At 46.5% G+C, this 18,196-nt stretch overlaps 1 protein-coding gene across 5 annotated transcripts in view; it reads right to left on the reverse strand.

Annotated features, from left to right (window-relative positions):
* LOC137367544 (matrix metalloproteinase-21-like) overlaps positions 1-18,196 on the reverse strand; it is an 86,467-nt gene that overhangs the window by 45,439 nt on the left and 22,832 nt on the right. For all 5 annotated transcript variants that reach the window (XM_068028654.1, XM_068028655.1, XM_068028656.1 and 2 more), the window contains exons 2-5: positions 14,254-14,571; positions 6,999-8,187; positions 2,143-2,282; positions 660-804 (exon numbers count right to left, since the gene is read on the reverse strand). In XM_068028654.1, the coding sequence (XP_067884755.1) occupies positions 660-804; positions 2,143-2,282; positions 6,999-8,187; positions 14,254-14,418 (1,639 nt within the window). In that variant the 5' untranslated portion in view covers positions 14,419-14,571. The remainder of the gene's footprint in view (positions 1-659; positions 805-2,142; positions 2,283-6,998; positions 8,188-14,253; positions 14,572-18,196) is intronic.

Raw genomic sequence — 18,196 nt, forward strand, 5'->3', positions numbered from 1 at the left:
TCAGTTAACCATCCAATCAATCAACAACTTGCATTTATATAGCACCTTTCACATCCTCAGAATGGTCTAAAATACTTCACAGCCACTGAAGCACTTGTGAAGTGTCATCAGTATTGTAGTGTAGGAAACACAGCAGCCAATCTGCATACAGCAACCACCCACATTCAGCAAAGTGATAACCACCGGATAATCTGTTTTTCAGATATTGGTTGAAGGATAAATATTGGCCAGGACACCGGGGAGAACTCCCCTGCTCTTCTTTGCCATGGAATGTTTTACATCCACCTGACAGGCCAGATGGGGCCTTAGTTTAACATCTTACCAAATGACAGCACCTCTGACAGTGCTGCACTGGTATGTCAATCTCAAGTCTCTGGAGGGGGGTTTGAACCCACAACCTTCTGACTCAGAGGTCAGAGTGCAACTACTACGCCAAGATTGGTAACAACCAGCAAATCAGTTAACTAGCTAACCAAACAGCCAGACAATAAAGTATCAAACCAAGTAACTATTCAACTAACCATTCAAGCAACCAGCCAAACAATAAGCCAATGAACTGCCAAACCAATGAAGCAACCAATCACTCACTCAGTCAGTCATTCTGAGGTTTGATGGTCACGTCCATGAACTCAATGACCAGTGACAACTGGATAACGCACCGTATATCTGCTGAATGGCTTTCCGATCATCCCAGTCCAGCTCCAGGTCTTTTGAATCCTGTGGGATGTAGTTTGGGTGCATTATGGAGCCAGGACGCCTAATGTGGGGTAATCCCAGGACGTGACCGATTTCATGAACAGCCACCTTTTGAGGAAGAAGAAATTAATTAAGAATTCAACTGAGCCTAGGTGAGAACTGTGAGATCAGTGAATATTGCGGACTCCACTGAATGCATTGAGCTCTGGAGGGAAAGTTCGATCTGGCTTTCTCCGTCCCACAATGAAAAGTCTCAAGCAAAACTCTGGATTATTAACTAACCTCATTCGTCCTTTACTACGTTCAATCCTTCCTCTCCAGGACTTTTCCCACTCCCTGCAGTTTACAAACTGTCCTGATCCATATGGCAACTGGTAATCTCCATCTGTGCTGACCCTTCTAACCTCCAGTCACCTTCCTAAACACAAGCTTATAGACTTCCTTTCAAAGACACTGAGTCGGGCAGTGTTAACCATTCTGCCTGTGACTCTATTCCACAGCTTCATGATTCCAGGAAAATTAATTCAGGTCTATGGGGATTGACTAATTAAATAGTTTTCAAAGAGCTAGCACATGCACAAGGGCCAAATGGCCTCCTTCTGTGTTGTAGGATTGCATGATTCTAATTTGCTTCGAATCTTGAGATGATGGCTGAGACTTGTTAGGTTTACACTCGTGTCTGCCACTTCTCTATTCACAGTCCAACGTGAATTACTTATTGATTGCTGTCAGTGCCACTTCGCTGGTAATTAACAGAAAGTGACCTGAAAACTTCAGATATCAGGAAATTGTGTGTTAAAAACTGTCAAAAGAAGGAAATGACATCAAAGAAAGTGCAACTAGCAGGAAGTGACCTCAAAGAAACTGTTAATAGCAGGAAGTGATCTGCAGATATTGTAGTGACAGCAAATAACCACAGCGAAACTGCCAATGACTTCACAGAAACTGCTAACAGCAGGAAATGACCTTATAGAAACTACCAATGACAGGAAGTGACCTTATAGAAACTGTCAATAACAGGAAATGACCTCATAAAACTGCCAATGATGGGAAATGACTTCATAGAAACTGTTAATAGCAGGAAATGACCTTGTAGAAACTGCCAATGACAGGAAGTGACTTTATAGAAACTGCTAACAGCAGGAAATGACCTTATAGAAACAGCCAATGACAGGAAGTGACTTCGTAGAAACTGTTAATAGCAGGAAATGACCTCATAGAAACTGCCAATGACAGGAATTGACTTTGTAGAAACTACCAATGACAGGAAGTGACTACATAGAAATGTTTAAAAACAGGAAATGACCTCATAGAAACTGCTAATGACAGAAAGTGACTTCATTGATCCTATTGATAGCAGGAAGCAAACTGATAGAAAAAGCCAGAGACAGTGACAGGAAGTGCAGTTGAGGCTGAGTGTTTAATGGATTATAGATGGTCAGTAACCGTCAGTAAGCTGATCCCTTCGCTGCTGGATGGTGTGACGAAATGCTCATCATCGTCAAAGTGTACATCTCCCAGTCGCCAGGCGTGTGCATACTCCTGCCCTGTCCCATCGAAAACCTGCGAGCAGCCCAGGTGCCTCTCTGTGAAGAAAGGAAGCTATGAGTCAAAAGGCCACACACATCACCCAATACCCACTTAGATATTTATCTGTGTGAGGAGCTTTCCTCTATCAATGCTCCCTACGGAATGAACTACCATGGTAAGAATTCACTGTGCTTGGTACATCTCCCAGCTTGAAGACTGGGCACACTATTCCAGCACAGAGGGCATCACATTGAAGCTCCCTTCCCACCTTCACCTGATGCCTAAATGGCATCTTGCTCGTCCAGGGCACCACATGGTGGGGGGGGGGGGGGGGGAGGGGGAGGGGTGCGGGTACCATCCCACCTTCACCTACTTCATTCCCAACACCTGGTATTCATGGATCCGGTCCTGCCTGTCCTCAGTCTCTCCTCTGCCCAAAATATCTTTCGTCCCTTGAACCTTTGCTCATGTCATAAACCCCCTGATGCCTGTTGATGGAAATCCACCAGCATCTGCTCAAGTTGTAGAGGCTGATTGGATTCCTCCTGTTCTGATGTTCCTCTATAAGCCTTCTTCACTTTCTACTCCTGTCCTCTGGCTGTGCATTGCCAATCCATCAATACTTTGCATTTACTCCAACTTTATCCATTCCTCTCATTATCTTACAGACTGGGATCCTGTCCCCTCCCGTCACCACTTTTTTCCTGTTAAGCCTCTGATTGTCTTTACCTGGCAGGAAGGCCTCAATCCTGTTTGCTTCATCCAAAGTCAGACTGTCTATTCCAAATACAGTCTCACCACAAGGATGAAAATAACTTGCCAGTGTTACTTCAGATGCATCACAAAACACCATTAGCCTACAGTTAAACACCTCACTGACTCAGACACGCAGTGTGAAGGGAGCTTTATTCCGTATCTAACCTGTGCTGTACCGGCCCTGGGGGCGTTTGCTGGGACAGTGATTTTTAAAATTCGCTTGTGGGATGTGGGCATCGCTGGCCAGGTCAGCATTCATTGCCCATCCCTAATTACCCTTGAGAAGGTGGTGGTGAGCTGCCTTTTTGAACCGTTGCAGTCCATGTGGGGTAGGTACACCCACAGTGCAGTTAGAAAGGGAGCTCCAGGAGTTTGACCCAGCAACAGTGAAGTAACGTGTGTGGCTTAGAGGGGAACTTGCAGGGGGTGATGTTCCATGCATCTGCTACCCTTGTCCTTCGAGGTGGTAGAGGTCACGTGTTTGGAAGGTGCTGTCGAAGGAGCCTTGGTGAGTTGCTGCAGTGCATCTTGTAGATGGTACACACTGCTGCCACTGTGCGTTGGTGTTGGAGGGAGTGAATGTTTGTGCATTGGGTGCTAATCAAGTGGGCTGCTTTGTCCTGGATGTTGTCGAGCTTCTTAAGTGTTGACTTTGTACCCATCCAGGCAAGTGGAGAGTATTCCTACTTCTGACCTTATGATGGAGAGAAGGTCATTGATGAAGCAGCTGAAGATGGTTGGGCCTAGGACATTACCCCGAGGAACTCCTGCAGTGATGTACTGGAACTGAGATGATTGACCTCCAACAATCACAACCATCTTCCTTTGTGCTCGGTATGACTCCAAGCAGTGGAGATTTCTTCCCCCCAATTCCCATTGACTTCAGTTTTGCTAGGGCTCCTTGATGCCATACTTGGTCAAATGCTGCCTTGATGTCAAGGGCAGTCACTCTCACCTCACCTGTGTCTTGTGTCTTGTAGATGTAAGCATTGGGGAGACAGGAGGTGAGTTACTCGCCACAGAATTCCCAGCCTCTGACCTGCACTTGTAGCCGCATCATTTATGTGGCTGGACCAGTTCAGTTTCTGGTCAATGGTAACACCCAAGATGTTGATAGTGGGGGATTCAGCAATTGTAATGCCGTTGAATGTCAAGGGGAGATGGTTAGTTTGACTTTTGTTGGAGATGATCATTGCCTGGCATTTGTGTGGCACGAATATTACTTGCTACTTATCAGCCCAAGCCTGGATGTTGTCCAGGTCTTGCTGCATATGGGCTGCTTCAGTATCTGAGGATACCCTGAGGAGCTCTTGCAGTGATGTCCTGGAGCTCAGAGTTTGACCTCCAACAACCACAACCATCTTCCTTTGCGCTAGGTATAACTCCAACCAGCAGAGAGTTTTCCCCCTGATTCCCATTGACTCCAATTTTGCTAGGGCTCCTTGATGCCATACTCCGTCAAATGCTGCCTTGATGGCAAGAGTAGTCACTCTCACCTCACCTCTTGAGTTCAGCTCTTTTGTCCATGTTTGAACCAAGGCTGTAATGAGGTCAGGAGCTGAGTGGCCCTGGCAGAACCCAAACTGAGTGTCAGTGAGCAGATTATTGCTAAGCAAGTGCCGCTTGATAGCACTGTTGATGACACCTTCCATCACTTTACTGATGATTGAGAGTAGACTGATAAGATGGTAATTGGCCGGGTTGGACTTGTCCTGCTTTTTGTGTACAGGACATACCTGGGCAATTTTCCACATTGCAGGGTAGGTGCCAGTGTTGTAGCTGGAATGAAACAGCTCGGCTAGGGGTGCAGCTAGTTCTGGAGCACAGGTCTTCAGTACTATTGCCTGAACGTTGTCAGGGCCCACAGCCTTTGCAGTATCCAGTGCCTTCAGCTGTTTCTTGATATCATGTGGAGTGAATCGAATTGGCTGAAGACTGGCATCTGTGATGCTGGGGACTTCAGGAGGAGGCCGAGATGGATCATCTACTCGGCACTTCTGGCTGAAGATTGTTGCAAATGCTTCAGCCTTATCTTTCGCACTGATGTGCTGGGCTCCCCCATCTTTGAGGATGGGGATATTTGTGGAGCCACCTCGTCCAGTTAGTTGTTTAATTGTCCACCACCATTCATGGCTGGAGGTGGCAGGACTGCAGAGCTTAGATCTGATCGGTGGTTGTGGGATCGCTTAGCCTTGTCTATCGCATGCTGCTTACGCAGTTTGGTATGCAGATAGTCCTGTGTTGTAGTTTCACCAGGTTGACACCTCATTTTCAGGTATGCCTGGTGCTGCTCCTGGCATGTTCTCCTGCACTCTCCTTAAACCAGATTTGGTCCCCCAGCTTGAATGTAATGGTAGAGTGGGGAATATGCCAGGCCATAAGGCTACAGATTGTGGTTGAGTACAATTCTGCTGCTGCTGATGGCCCACAGCGCCTCATGGATGCCCAGTTTTGAGTTGCTAGATCTGTTCAAAATCTATCCCATTTAGCACGGTGATAGTGCCACACAACACGATGGAAGGTATCCTCAATGTGAAGGCGGGACTTCGTCTCCACAAGGAGTATACGGTGGTCACTCCTACCAATACTATCATGGACAGATGCATCTGTGATAGGCAGATTGGTGAGGACGAGTTCACATAGGTTCTTCCCCCTTGTTGGTTCCCTCAACACCTGCCGCAGACGCAGTCTAGCAGTTATGTCCTTTAGGACTCGGCCATCTCGGTCAGTTGTGGTGCTACCGAGCCACTCTTGGTGATGGACATTGAAGTCCCCTACCCAGAGTACATTCTGTGCCCTTGCCACCCTCAGTGTTTCCTCCAAGTGGTGTTCAACATGGAGGAGTACTGAGTCATCAGCTGAGGGAGGGCTGTATGTGGTAATCAGCAGGAGGTTTCCTTGTCCATGTTTGACCTGATGCCATGAGACTTCATGGAGTCCAGAGTTGATGTTGAGGACTCCCAGGGCAACTCCCTCCCTACTGTATACCACTGTGCCACCACCTCTGCTGGGTCTGTCCTGCCGGTGGGACAGGACATACCCGGGGATGGTGATGGCAGTGTCTGGGACATGGTCTGTAAGGTATGATTCTGTGAGTATGACTATGTCAGGCTGTTGCTTGACTAGTCTGTGGGACAACTCTCCCAACTTTGGCACAAGCCCCCAAATGTTAGTAAGGAGGACTTTGCAGGGTCGACAGGGCTGGGTTTGCTGTTGTCGTTTCTGATGCCTAGGTTGATGCCGGGTGGTCTATCTGGCTGTAGAGGGTGCTTTGCTCTGGATCTAACCCCGTACTGTAACTGTCCTGGGAGTGTTTGATGGGACAGTGTGGAAGGATCTTTACTGTGTATCTAACCCCATTTTTTTTTCTTTTTTCTTGACTCCAAGCTGTACCTGTCCTGGGAGTGTTTGATGGTGACAGTGTAGAGGGAGCTTTACTCTGTATCTAACCCCGTGCTGTACCTGTCCTGGGAGTGTTTGATGGTGACAGTGTAGAGGGAGCTTTACTCTGTATCTAACCCCATACTGTACCTGTCCTGGGAGTGTTTGATGGGGACAGTGTAGAGGGAGCTTTACTCTGTATCTAACCCCGTTTTTTCATTCTTCTCCTTTTTCTTTTTTTTTACAAGGTGCTTTACTCTGTATCTAACCCCATTTTTTAAAAAAACTGTCAGGGGAGCTCTATCTCACCCTACCTGTCCTGGGGAGTGTTTGATGGGGGACAGTGTAGAGGGAGCTTTACTCTGTATCTAACCCTGTTTTTTTTTTAAACGTTGAAATTTTAATGTTAATAAATGTTTGACAACAGAGACAGCCAATCAAAAACTGCAATCATACAGAGGGAGATTTACTCTGTATCTAACCCGTTTTTTCTTCTTTTTTTTTGTAGAGGGAGCTTTACTCTGTATCTAACCCTGTGCTTTGACTTTTTGTACAGATATGTCTCTGAGGGACCCCTGTGCTCTGAATGCAATGATATTTGACATGTAAAAACTGAAATGCTTGAGGTTCCTCACTTGTTCCAAATCCTAGTTTGATGTCTATGTCAGAGGCGGGTGATGTCAGATCCTCTTCAAATATCAGGGGTGTGACCTCACTCCACATCCGAAAGGCTAATTTCAGGATCATCTTCTGATCGTCTATTGTCAGCTGGGAACTGTAGCCTTCATCCAGAATGCGCCACTTCAGTTTGGTCTTTGTGAAGGCGAGCATTGGGAAGGTGTTGTCCAGTAAGTCTGAGAAGTCTCGCTTCTTCCGCAGGTTGTCCACAAGCCACCGTATGAAACGCTTTCTGCGGCTTAGTCCAGGAACGGCACCACCCCTTGAGCTCTCCCTGTCATTGGGTTGACTTTGATTGGTGATGGCCATTTGGTTGAGTTGACCTTGGCTGGGGATCTCTGTGTTGTTGTGTTGCCCTTGACTGGAGAGCCTGGTACCATTGGGTAGACTCTGGTTGAAGATGGCAATTTGGTTGAGTTGATCTTGGCTGGGGATCTCTGTGTTGTTGTGTTGCCCTTGACTGGAGAGCCTGGTACCATTGGGTAGACTCTGGTTGAAGATGGCTATTTGGTTGAGTTGACCTTGGCTGGGGATCTTTGTGTTGTTGAGTTGCCCTTGGCTGGAGATTGATGTTTGGTTGGATTCTTGGCTGGTGATCTCCGTGTGATTACGTTGGTTGTAATGACGGGTGGGCTGCGTGCGCTTGCGTTGGATACCATGGTGAGAGGTTTCCAAGCGGTGGCGCTGGGTTCCGCTGTGGGCGGTCTCCACCCGGTTGGGTCGGCTGACACTCGTATTTGCCGTGATGTTACGGCCCACCCTGAACTGATCAGTTGGGGTCATGTAGCCCAGACTGACACTGCGTCCCATAGTACCATTCAGACTGTCTGAGTCATTGTCATGTGCCTTGTGATCTGGGACTCCGCAACGAGGCATGTTCATGGCCTCTTTGGTGGCATCATCCAGAACTCCGGTGACGGGAATGCCGTTGGCTTTCTGAAATCTCAGGAGGGCGTTGGCGTACTTGGCCAACATTTGCTGGGATTCCTCCTGTTCCTTCACATGCCTGCGGCTATAATGTCCTTCCAGCAGGAGCCCAGAGATGTCCAATGGAGAGGGGTCATCATCCAATGGGACCGAGACACCTTGATAGGCCAGCTCCTCCCAGTTCACAGGCTCTGTCCATCCATATTTGTCAAGATATTCCTGATTTAAAAAAAAAGAGTAATTTATCAGTTAGTTGAGAAAGGATGGGTCACTGATGATAGGAGAGGTATCTCTGAGATCTCAGTTCCTCTGGCCTCTGGTATCCCTGATTTGAATCACCCCACGATTGGTGGCTGCACCTTCAGCTGCCTGGGCTATAAGCTCTGGGATTCCCTCCCTAAACCTCTCAGTCTCTCCACCTCGCTTTCCGCCTTTAAGACACTCCTTAAAACCTTTCTTGATGACCAAGCTTTTGACCATCTGCCCTAATATCTTTTTATGTGGCTCGGTGTCAAATTTCGTTTGATAATCGCATCTGTGAAGCACTCTGGGAATTCTACTACTTTGATGAAAACTCATCAAATAAGTTGTAAAATTGGATTCTCTTCTCAACCCCAGCAGGAGCCAGGTTGTGTTAAAAATCCATCTGGTTTCAGTATTGCCCTCCCCCCCCCAGCCAAGAATAAATAATTTCAAACATCCCTAAATATAGGGGACCGACAGGAGATGGTGATTCTCTGGTGCAATAATCATACACGGGCTGTGGTGGAGTGTGGCTGATGAGCTTTATGTTAACATGTTGAAATGTGAGGGCAGGACAAGAATAGAGAGTGATCAAGACTCAAAGTGACAATGAAGAAAGGAATGACATGTCCAGGGGGCTGTTCACAATCTTAGGGTCAGTGAAGTTCTATTGGAGTGCAGTCACTGTTGTAATGCTGGAAACATGGCAGCCAATTTGTGCACAGTAAGATCCCATAATCAGCAGTGTGATAATGATTAGTGTTTTGGAGGTGTTGATTGATGGGTAAATATTGGCCCAGGACACCAGGAAGAACTTTGAAATAATGCTGTGGATTGTTTTACATCGACCTGAGGGGGCAGACGAGACCAAAAGATGGCACCTCTAACAGTGGAACATTCCCTCAGTACTGCACTGCAGTGTCAGCCTGCATTCTATTGAAGTAACTGGAATGGAAAATGAACCCTCAACCTGCCAACTCGAAGGTGAGAGTGTTACCCACTGAGACACTGCTGGAGTACAGCCCTGCACAACTACCTGTCCTTGGATGTCATAGGTGCCAATGACCCTGAGGGAAAGCATGGGAAAAAATTATTCCTGTATCCTTCTAGGTTGGGGAATCAGGATGTGTGGGATCATCGATTGAAAATCCTCATTAAGAAAGGGAGGAGCAGTTTCTTTGCTTTGGTGCATGGAAAGGTTTAGCATAGAGAGTGGTTCAGGCATCTTTCACAGGGAAATTACATGAGTAGCTATAATGTGGAAGATACAACCCAATGGGGAGAGATGGGTCAGTGGGATTAGTTTGGGATTGATACAGGGTTATGGGGAGAGAGTGGGTCAGTGAGATTTGTTTGGGATTGATACAGGGTTATGGGGAGAGAGTGTGTCAGTGGGATTAGTTTGGGATTGATACAGGGATATGGGGAGAGATGGGTCAGTGGGATTAGTTTGGGATTGATACAGGGATATGGGGAGAGATGGGTCAGTGGGATTAGTTTGGGATTGATACAGGGCTATGGGGAAAGAGTGGGTCACTGGGATTGGTTTGGGATTGATACAGGGTTATGGGGAGAGAGTGTGTCAGTGGGATTAGTTTGGGATTGATACAGGGATATGGGGAGAGATGGGTCAGTGGGATTAGTTTGGGATTGATACAGGGCTATGGGGAGAGAGTGGGTCACTGGGATTAGTTTGGGATTGATACAGGGATATGGGGAGAGATGGGTCAGTGGGATTAGTTTGGGATTGATACAGGGCTATGGGGAAAGAGTGGGTCACTGGGATTGGTTTGGGTTTGATACAGGGTTATGGGGAGAGATGGGTCAGTGGGATTAGTTTGGGCTTGATACAGGGTTATGGGGAGAGAGTGGGTCAGTGGGATTAGTTTAGGATTGATACAGGGTTATGGGGAGAGATGGGTCAGTGGGATTAGTTTGGGATTGATACAGGGCTATGGGGAGAGAGTGGGTCACTGGGATTGGTTTTGGATTGATACAGGGTTATGGGGAGAGAGTGGGTCAGTGGGATTAGTTTAATTTGTTCTAGCAAAGAACCAGCACTGAATTGATTGGCCGAATGGCCGTTTGCACTGTGAACATCTATAGTTCTGTTTCATTTGCACCATGTTTGATATCAGAAACATTTCAAACTCAAACCGATGCAGAGTCATTTGTCTGCTAAACAGAGACCTGCACCCATGACAAAGTGGCAGATTTATGATTAAATTGCCTATGTCAGTCTGTACCGGCTCAAAAAATAAAAGTGCAAACAAAAAGCAAACAAAGCACTGGGATTCATTTCTAGACTGAGAGGATTGAAAACTGAGCTGTTATGTTGAACTTTGAATAGAACCTTAGTTCGACCACATTTGGATTACAGTGATCTCTATTTTTTTATTCATTCATGGGATGTGGGTGTCACTGGCTATGCCAGCATTTATTGCCCATCTCTAATTGCCCTTGAGAAGGTGGTGGTGAGCTGCCTTCTTGAACTGCTGCAGTTCATTTGGGGTAGGTACACCCACAGTGTTGTTAGGAAGGGAGTTCCAGGATTGTGACCCAGTGACAGTGAAGGAACGGCAATATAGTTTCAAGCCAGGATGGTGTGTGACTTGGAGGGGAACTTGCAGGTGGTGGTGTTCCCATGCATCTGCTGTCATTGTCCTTCTAGTTGGTCGAGGTCGTGGGTTTGGAAGGTGCTGTCTAAGGAGCCTTGGTGCGTTGCTGCAGTGAATCTTGTAGATGCTACACACTGCTGCTACTGTGTGTCGGTGGTGGAGGGAGTGAATGTTTGTGGATGCAAATCAAACGGGCTGCTTTGTCTGGGATGGTATCGAGCTTCTTGAGTGTTGTTGGAGCTGCACCCATCCAGGCAAGTGGAGAGTATTCCATCACACTCTTGACTTGTGCCTTGTAGATTGTGGACAGGCTTTGGGGAGTCAGGGGGTGAGTTACTCGCTTCAGGATTCCTAGCCTCTGACCTGCTCTTGTAGCCACAGTATTTATATGGCTACTCCAGTTCGGTTTCTGGTCAATGGTAACCCCTAGGATGTTGATAGTGGGGAATTCAGCGATGGTAATGCCATTGAATGTCAAGGGGAGATGGTTAGATTCTCTCTTGTTGGAGATGGTCATTGCTTGGCACTTGTGTGGTGTGAATGTTCCTAGCCACTTATCAGCCCAAGCCTGGATATTGTCCAAGTCTTGCTGCATTTCTACAAGGACTGCTTCAGTATTTGAGGAGTGACGAATGGTGCTGAACATTGTGCAATCATCAGTGAACATCCCCACTTCTGACCTTATGCTTGAAGGAAGGTCATTGATGAAGCAGCTGAAGTTGGTTGGGCCTAGGACACGACCCTGAGGAACTCCTGCAGTGATGTCCTGGAGCTCAGATGATTGACCTCCAACAACCACAACCATCTTCCTTTTTGCTAGGTATGACTCCAACCAGCGTAGAGTTTTCCCCCTGATTCCCATTGACTCCAGTTTTGCTAGGGCTCCTTGATGCCATACTCAGTCAAATGCTGCCTTGATGTCAAGGGCAGTCACTCTCACCTCACCTCTTGAGTTCAGCTCTTTTTTCTATGTTTGAACCAAGGCTGTAATGAGGTCTGGAGCTGAGTGGCCCTGGCAGAACCCAAACTGTGTGTCACTGAGCAGGTTATTGCTAAGCAAGTGCCGCTTGATAGCACTGTCGATGACACCTTCCACCACTTTACTGATGATTGAGAGTAGACTGATGGGGTGGTAATTGGCCGGGTTGGACTTGTCCTGCTTTCTGTGTACAGGACATACCTGGGTAATTTTCCACATTGCGAGGAAGATGCCAGTGTGGTAGCTATAGTGGAACAGCTTGGCTAGGGGCGCGGCAAGTTCTGGAGCACAAGTCTTCAGTACTATTGCCGGAATATTGTCAGGGCCCCTAGCCTTTGCAATATCCAGCTCCTTCAGCCATTTCTTGATATCACGTGGTGCGACTCGAATTGGCTGAAGACTGGCATCTGTGATGCTGGGGACTTCAGGAGGAGGCCGAGATGGATCATCAACTCTGCACTTCTGGCGGAAGATTGTTGCAAATGCTTCAGCCTTATCTTTCGCACTGATGTGCTGGGCTCCCCCATCATTGAGGATGGGGATATTTGTGGAGCCACCTCCTCCAGTTAATTGTTTAATTGTCCACCACCATTCATGGTTGGATGTGGCAGGACTACAGAGCTTAGGAACTGATCCGTTGGTTGTGGGATTGCTTAGCTGTTTACGCAGTTTGGTACGCAAGTAGTCTGTGTTGTAGCTTCACCAAATTGACACCTCATTTTCAGGTATGCCTGGTGTTGCTCCTGGCATGCCCTCCTGGCTTGATGGTAATCGTAGAGTGGGGGATACGCCAGGTCAGATTGTGGTTGAGTACAATTTTGCGGCTACTGATGGCCCACAGCACCTCATGGAGGGTATCCCTCGATGTGAAGTCGGGACTTCGTCTCCACAAGGACTGTGTGGTGGTCGCCAATACTGTCATGGACAGAATCAAGTATGTTTTTCCCTTACCCCCTGCCACAGACCCAGTCTAGCAGCTATGTCCTTTAGGACTCAGCCAGTCGTGGTGCTACCGAGCCACTCTTGGTGGTGGACATGGAGTCCCCCACCCAGAGTACATTCTGTTCCTTTGCCACCCTCAGTGCTTCTTCCAAGTGGTGTTCAACATGGAGGAGTACTGACTCATCAGCTGAGGTGGGGGCGGTGGGGGGGGGGCGGTGGTGGTGGGCAGCAGTAGGTGATAATGAGCAAGAGGTGTCCTTGTCCATGTTTGATCTGATGCCATGAAACGTCATGGGACCAGAGTCGCTGTTGAGGACTCCCAGGACAAGCCCTCCCATATACCACTGAGCTGCCACCTCTTCTGGGTCTGTCCTGCCGGTGGGACAGGACATACCCGGGGATGGTGATGGCAGTGTCTGGGATATTGTCTGTAAGGTATGATTCCGTGAGTATGACTATGTCAGGCTGTTGCTTGACTAGTCTGTGGGACAGCTCTCCCAACTTTAGCACAAGCCCCCAGATGTTAGTAAGGAGGACTTTGCAGAGTCGACAGGGCTGGTTTGCTGTTGTCATTTATGGCGTCTCAGTTGATGCCAGAAGGTCTGTCCAGTCCCATTTTCTATTGACTTTGTTGCCATTAGATAAGCGAAGTGTCTTGCTGGGCTATTTCAGAGTAAACCATATTGCTGTGGGATTGGAATCAGACCAGGTAATGACGATAGATTTCCTCTCTTTAAAGGGCATTTGTGAATTAGGTGGTTTGTTTTTAAACAACAATGGCCATCATTAATCTAGCTTTTAATTCCAGATTTATTAATTGAATTCAGATTCCACTTTTTTCCCCATGGTGGGATTTGAACCCATTTCCCTCAGAGCAATATTTTTAGGTTTTTAGGTTACTAGTCCAGTGACAATACCACTACACCACCTCCTCTGTACTATTAAAAAGCTCCGGAGGTGCTGGAGAAGGTGCGAAAAAGATTTACTAGAGTGATACCAGACCTGAGTGGTTATACCCATCAGGAAAAGTTGAACAGATTGGGTCTATTTTCTGCACAAAAAAGAATTCGGGGGTGGGGGGGGGGGGGGTGGCGATAGAGGTCTTTAACATTATAAAAGTTATTATAAAATGTTGCAGATGTAGAGAAGATGTTTCCATCTGCAGGCGAGACCAGAACTACAGGCCACGATTATAATGTCGTGATTCATAAATCAAATCAGGAATTCAGGAGAAACGTCAATCCCCAGACAGTGGTGAGAATGTGGGATTTGGAGTTGCTAAGGTCAGTAGTATCGATATATTTAAGGGGAAGCTGGATAAACACATGAGGGAGAAAGGAATAGAAGGATATTCTGGCCGGGTGAGATGAGGAGCCTCATGTTGAGGATAAACACCAGCATGGACCAGATAGGCTGAATGGTCTGTACCTGGGCTGTAAATAATTTATAATTTCATTTAACCTGCGTAATCCCGTGTAATCTTGTGTATATGCCGTGATGTACCTGGGCTGACTCTGTGGTCAGGACTGGTCGAGCCCGTGTCCACACCCTCTCCTGGATGTCCGAGTGGTCTCGGCTGTGATAGACTTTCTCAGCCATGCTAAGAAGGAGCGGCAGGAGCCAAAGGTAGAGACACAGGAAGAGCACCTGCCCTCGGAGAGGCTTCATACTTCTCCTCGCTGGGTGGCAGTTTGCCTACAGGGCTCTCGATTTCTCCCTGGGTTGATGGATCAGTAATTTCACCGCGATAAATACTTGGATGAAGACAATCAGTTCTCCTGGTCACGTTTCCAACTCAGCTCCCGTCTGACCGGTGATGGTCTGTGCGCGAGAGAGAGAGAGAGAGAGAAAACTTAAAGACTCATGAGCCAAGCCTGTCCACATAGAGAGGTGTCACTCTCTGCACTGGATTGTCAATATTGCAGAGCCAAACAGGACATAGCAAACGGTTCAACAATCAATAAACCTGTCAATTAGGAAGATCACAGGAGCAGGAGGAGGCTATTCAGCCCCTCGAGCCTCTTATATAGATCTAGGAGGAGGCCATTCAGCCCCTTGAACCTGTTACACCATTCAATTAGATCACAGCTGACTTGTATCTTAACTCCATTTACCAGCCTTTGATTTGTAACCCTTGATATTCTTATCCAACAAAAATCTGTCAAATTTAGAAATTTTCAGTTGACTCCCAGCATTCACAGTTTTTGGGGGAGAGAGTTCCAGATTTTCACTGCCCTGACTGTGATGAACTGCTTCCTGACATCAGCCCTGAACGGCCTGGCTCTAATTTTAAGGTTCTGCCCCCTTGTTCTGGACTCCCCCCCCCCCCCCCCCCACCAGAGGAAATAGTTTCTCTCTATCTACCCGATGGAATCCCTTTATCATTTAAACACCTCCAATAGATCACTCTTCAACTTCAATAATCGAGACAACACAAGCCTAGTCTATACAATTTGTCTTCATAAGTTAACCCTTTTAGAAGTATAATTATTTTTAGTCACAACAGCAAACAAGAAATACACACACACTGACACACATCCAGAAATACACAAACACACATACACACACACTGACACACAACACAAACACACAAACACACATACACTGACACACAACACAAACACACATACACTGACACACAACACAAACACACATACACACACACACTGACACACATCCAGAAATACACACACACTGACACACAACACATACACACATACACACACACACTGACACACAACACAAACACACAAACACACATACACTGACACACATCCAGAAATACACACACACTGACACACAACACAAACACACATACACACACACACTGACACACATCCAGAAATACACACACACAAACACACATACACACACACACTGACACACAACACAAACACACAAACACACATACACTGACACACAACACAAACACACATACACTGACACACAACACAAACACACATACACACACACACTGACACACATCCAGAAATACACACACACTGACACACAACACAAACACACATACACACACACACTGAAACACAACACAAACACACAAACACACATACACTGACACACATCCAGAAATACACACACACTGACACACAACACAAACACACATACACACACACACTGACACACATCCAGAAATACACACACACAAACACACAACACAAACACACACACAATGACACACATCCAGAAATATACACACACTGACACACAACACAAACACACATACACACACACACTGACACACATCCAGAAATACACACACACAAACACACAACACAAACACACACACACTGACACACAACACAAGCACACACACACTGACACACAACACAAACACACAAACAAACATACACTGACACACAACACAAACACACACACACTGACACACAACACAAACACACAAACATACATACACTGACACACAACACAAACACACATACACTGACACACAACACAAACACACAAACACACATACACACACACACACTGACACACAACACAAACACACAAACACACATACACTGACACACAACACAAACACACACACTGACACACAACACAAACACACACACACTGACACACAACACAAACACACACACACACACACACTGACACACAACACAAACACACAAACACACATACACTGACACACAACACAAACACACAAACACACAAACACTGACACACAACACAAAGACACATACACTGACACACAACACAAACACACACACACACACACACACTGACACACATCCAGAAATACACACACACTGACACACAACACAAACACACAAACACACATACACTGACACACAACACAAACACACACACACACACACTGACACATATCCAGAAATACACACATACTGACACACAACACAAACACACACACACACACACACACTGACACACATCCAGAAATACACACATACTGACACACAACACAAACACACATACACACACACACTGACACACAACACAAACACACAAACACACATACACTGACACACATCCAGAAATACACACACACTGACACACAACACAAACACACAAACACACATACACTGACACACAACACAAACACACACACACACACACACACACTGACACATATCCAGAAATACACACATACTGACACACAACACAAACACACATACACACACACACTGACACACAACACAAACACACACACACACACACACACTGACACACATCCAGAAATACACACATACTGACACACAACACAAACACACACACACACACACACACTGACACACATCCAGAAATACACACATACTGACACACAACACAAACACACATACACTGACACACAACACAAACACACACACATACACACACACACTGACACACATCCAGAAATACACACACACTGACACACAACACAAACACACAAACACACATACACACACGCACTGACACACAACACAAACACACAAACACACATACACTGACACACAACACAAACACACAAACACACACACACTGACACATATCCAGAAATACACACATACTGACACACAACACAAACACACATACACACACACACTGACACACAACACAAACACACACACACACACACACACTGACACACATCCAGAAATACACACATACTGACACACAACACAAACACACACACACACACACTGACACACACACACTGACACACATCCAGAAATACACACACACTGACACACAACACAAACACACAAACACACATACACTGACACACAACACAAACACACAAACACACATACACTGACACACATCCAAAAATACACACACACTGACACACAACACAAACACACAAACACACATACACTGACACACAACACAAACACACATACACACACAGAGACACACAACACAAACACACATACACACACACACACACACACACTGACACATATCCAGAAATACACACACACAGACACACAACACAGTGGCGCAGTGGTTAGCACTGCAGCCTCACAGCTCCAGGGACCCGGGTTCGATTCCGGGTACTGTCTGTGTGGAGTTTGCAAGTTCTCCCTGTGTCTGCGTGGGTTTTCTCCGGGTGCTCCGGTTTCCTCCCACAAGCCAAAAGACTTGCAGGTTGATAGGTAAATTGGCCATTATAAATTGTCACTAGTATAGGTAGGTGGTAGGGCAATATAGGGACAGGTGGGGATGTTTGGTAGGAATATGGGATTAGTGTAGGATTAGTATAAATGGGTGGTTGATGGTCGGCACAGACTCGGTGGGCCGAAGGGCCTGTTTCAGTGCTGTATCTCTAATCTAAAAAAAAAACACACACACACACACACACTGACACACATCCAGAAATACACACACACTGACACACAACACAAACACACAAACACACATACACTGACACACAACACAAACACACACACACACACACACACAC

The sequence above is a fragment of the Heterodontus francisci genome, chromosome 1 (genome assembly GCF_036365525.1).
Source record: "Heterodontus francisci isolate sHetFra1 chromosome 1, sHetFra1.hap1, whole genome shotgun sequence".
NCBI classification, from domain to species: Eukaryota; Metazoa; Chordata; class Chondrichthyes; order Heterodontiformes; family Heterodontidae; genus Heterodontus; species Heterodontus francisci.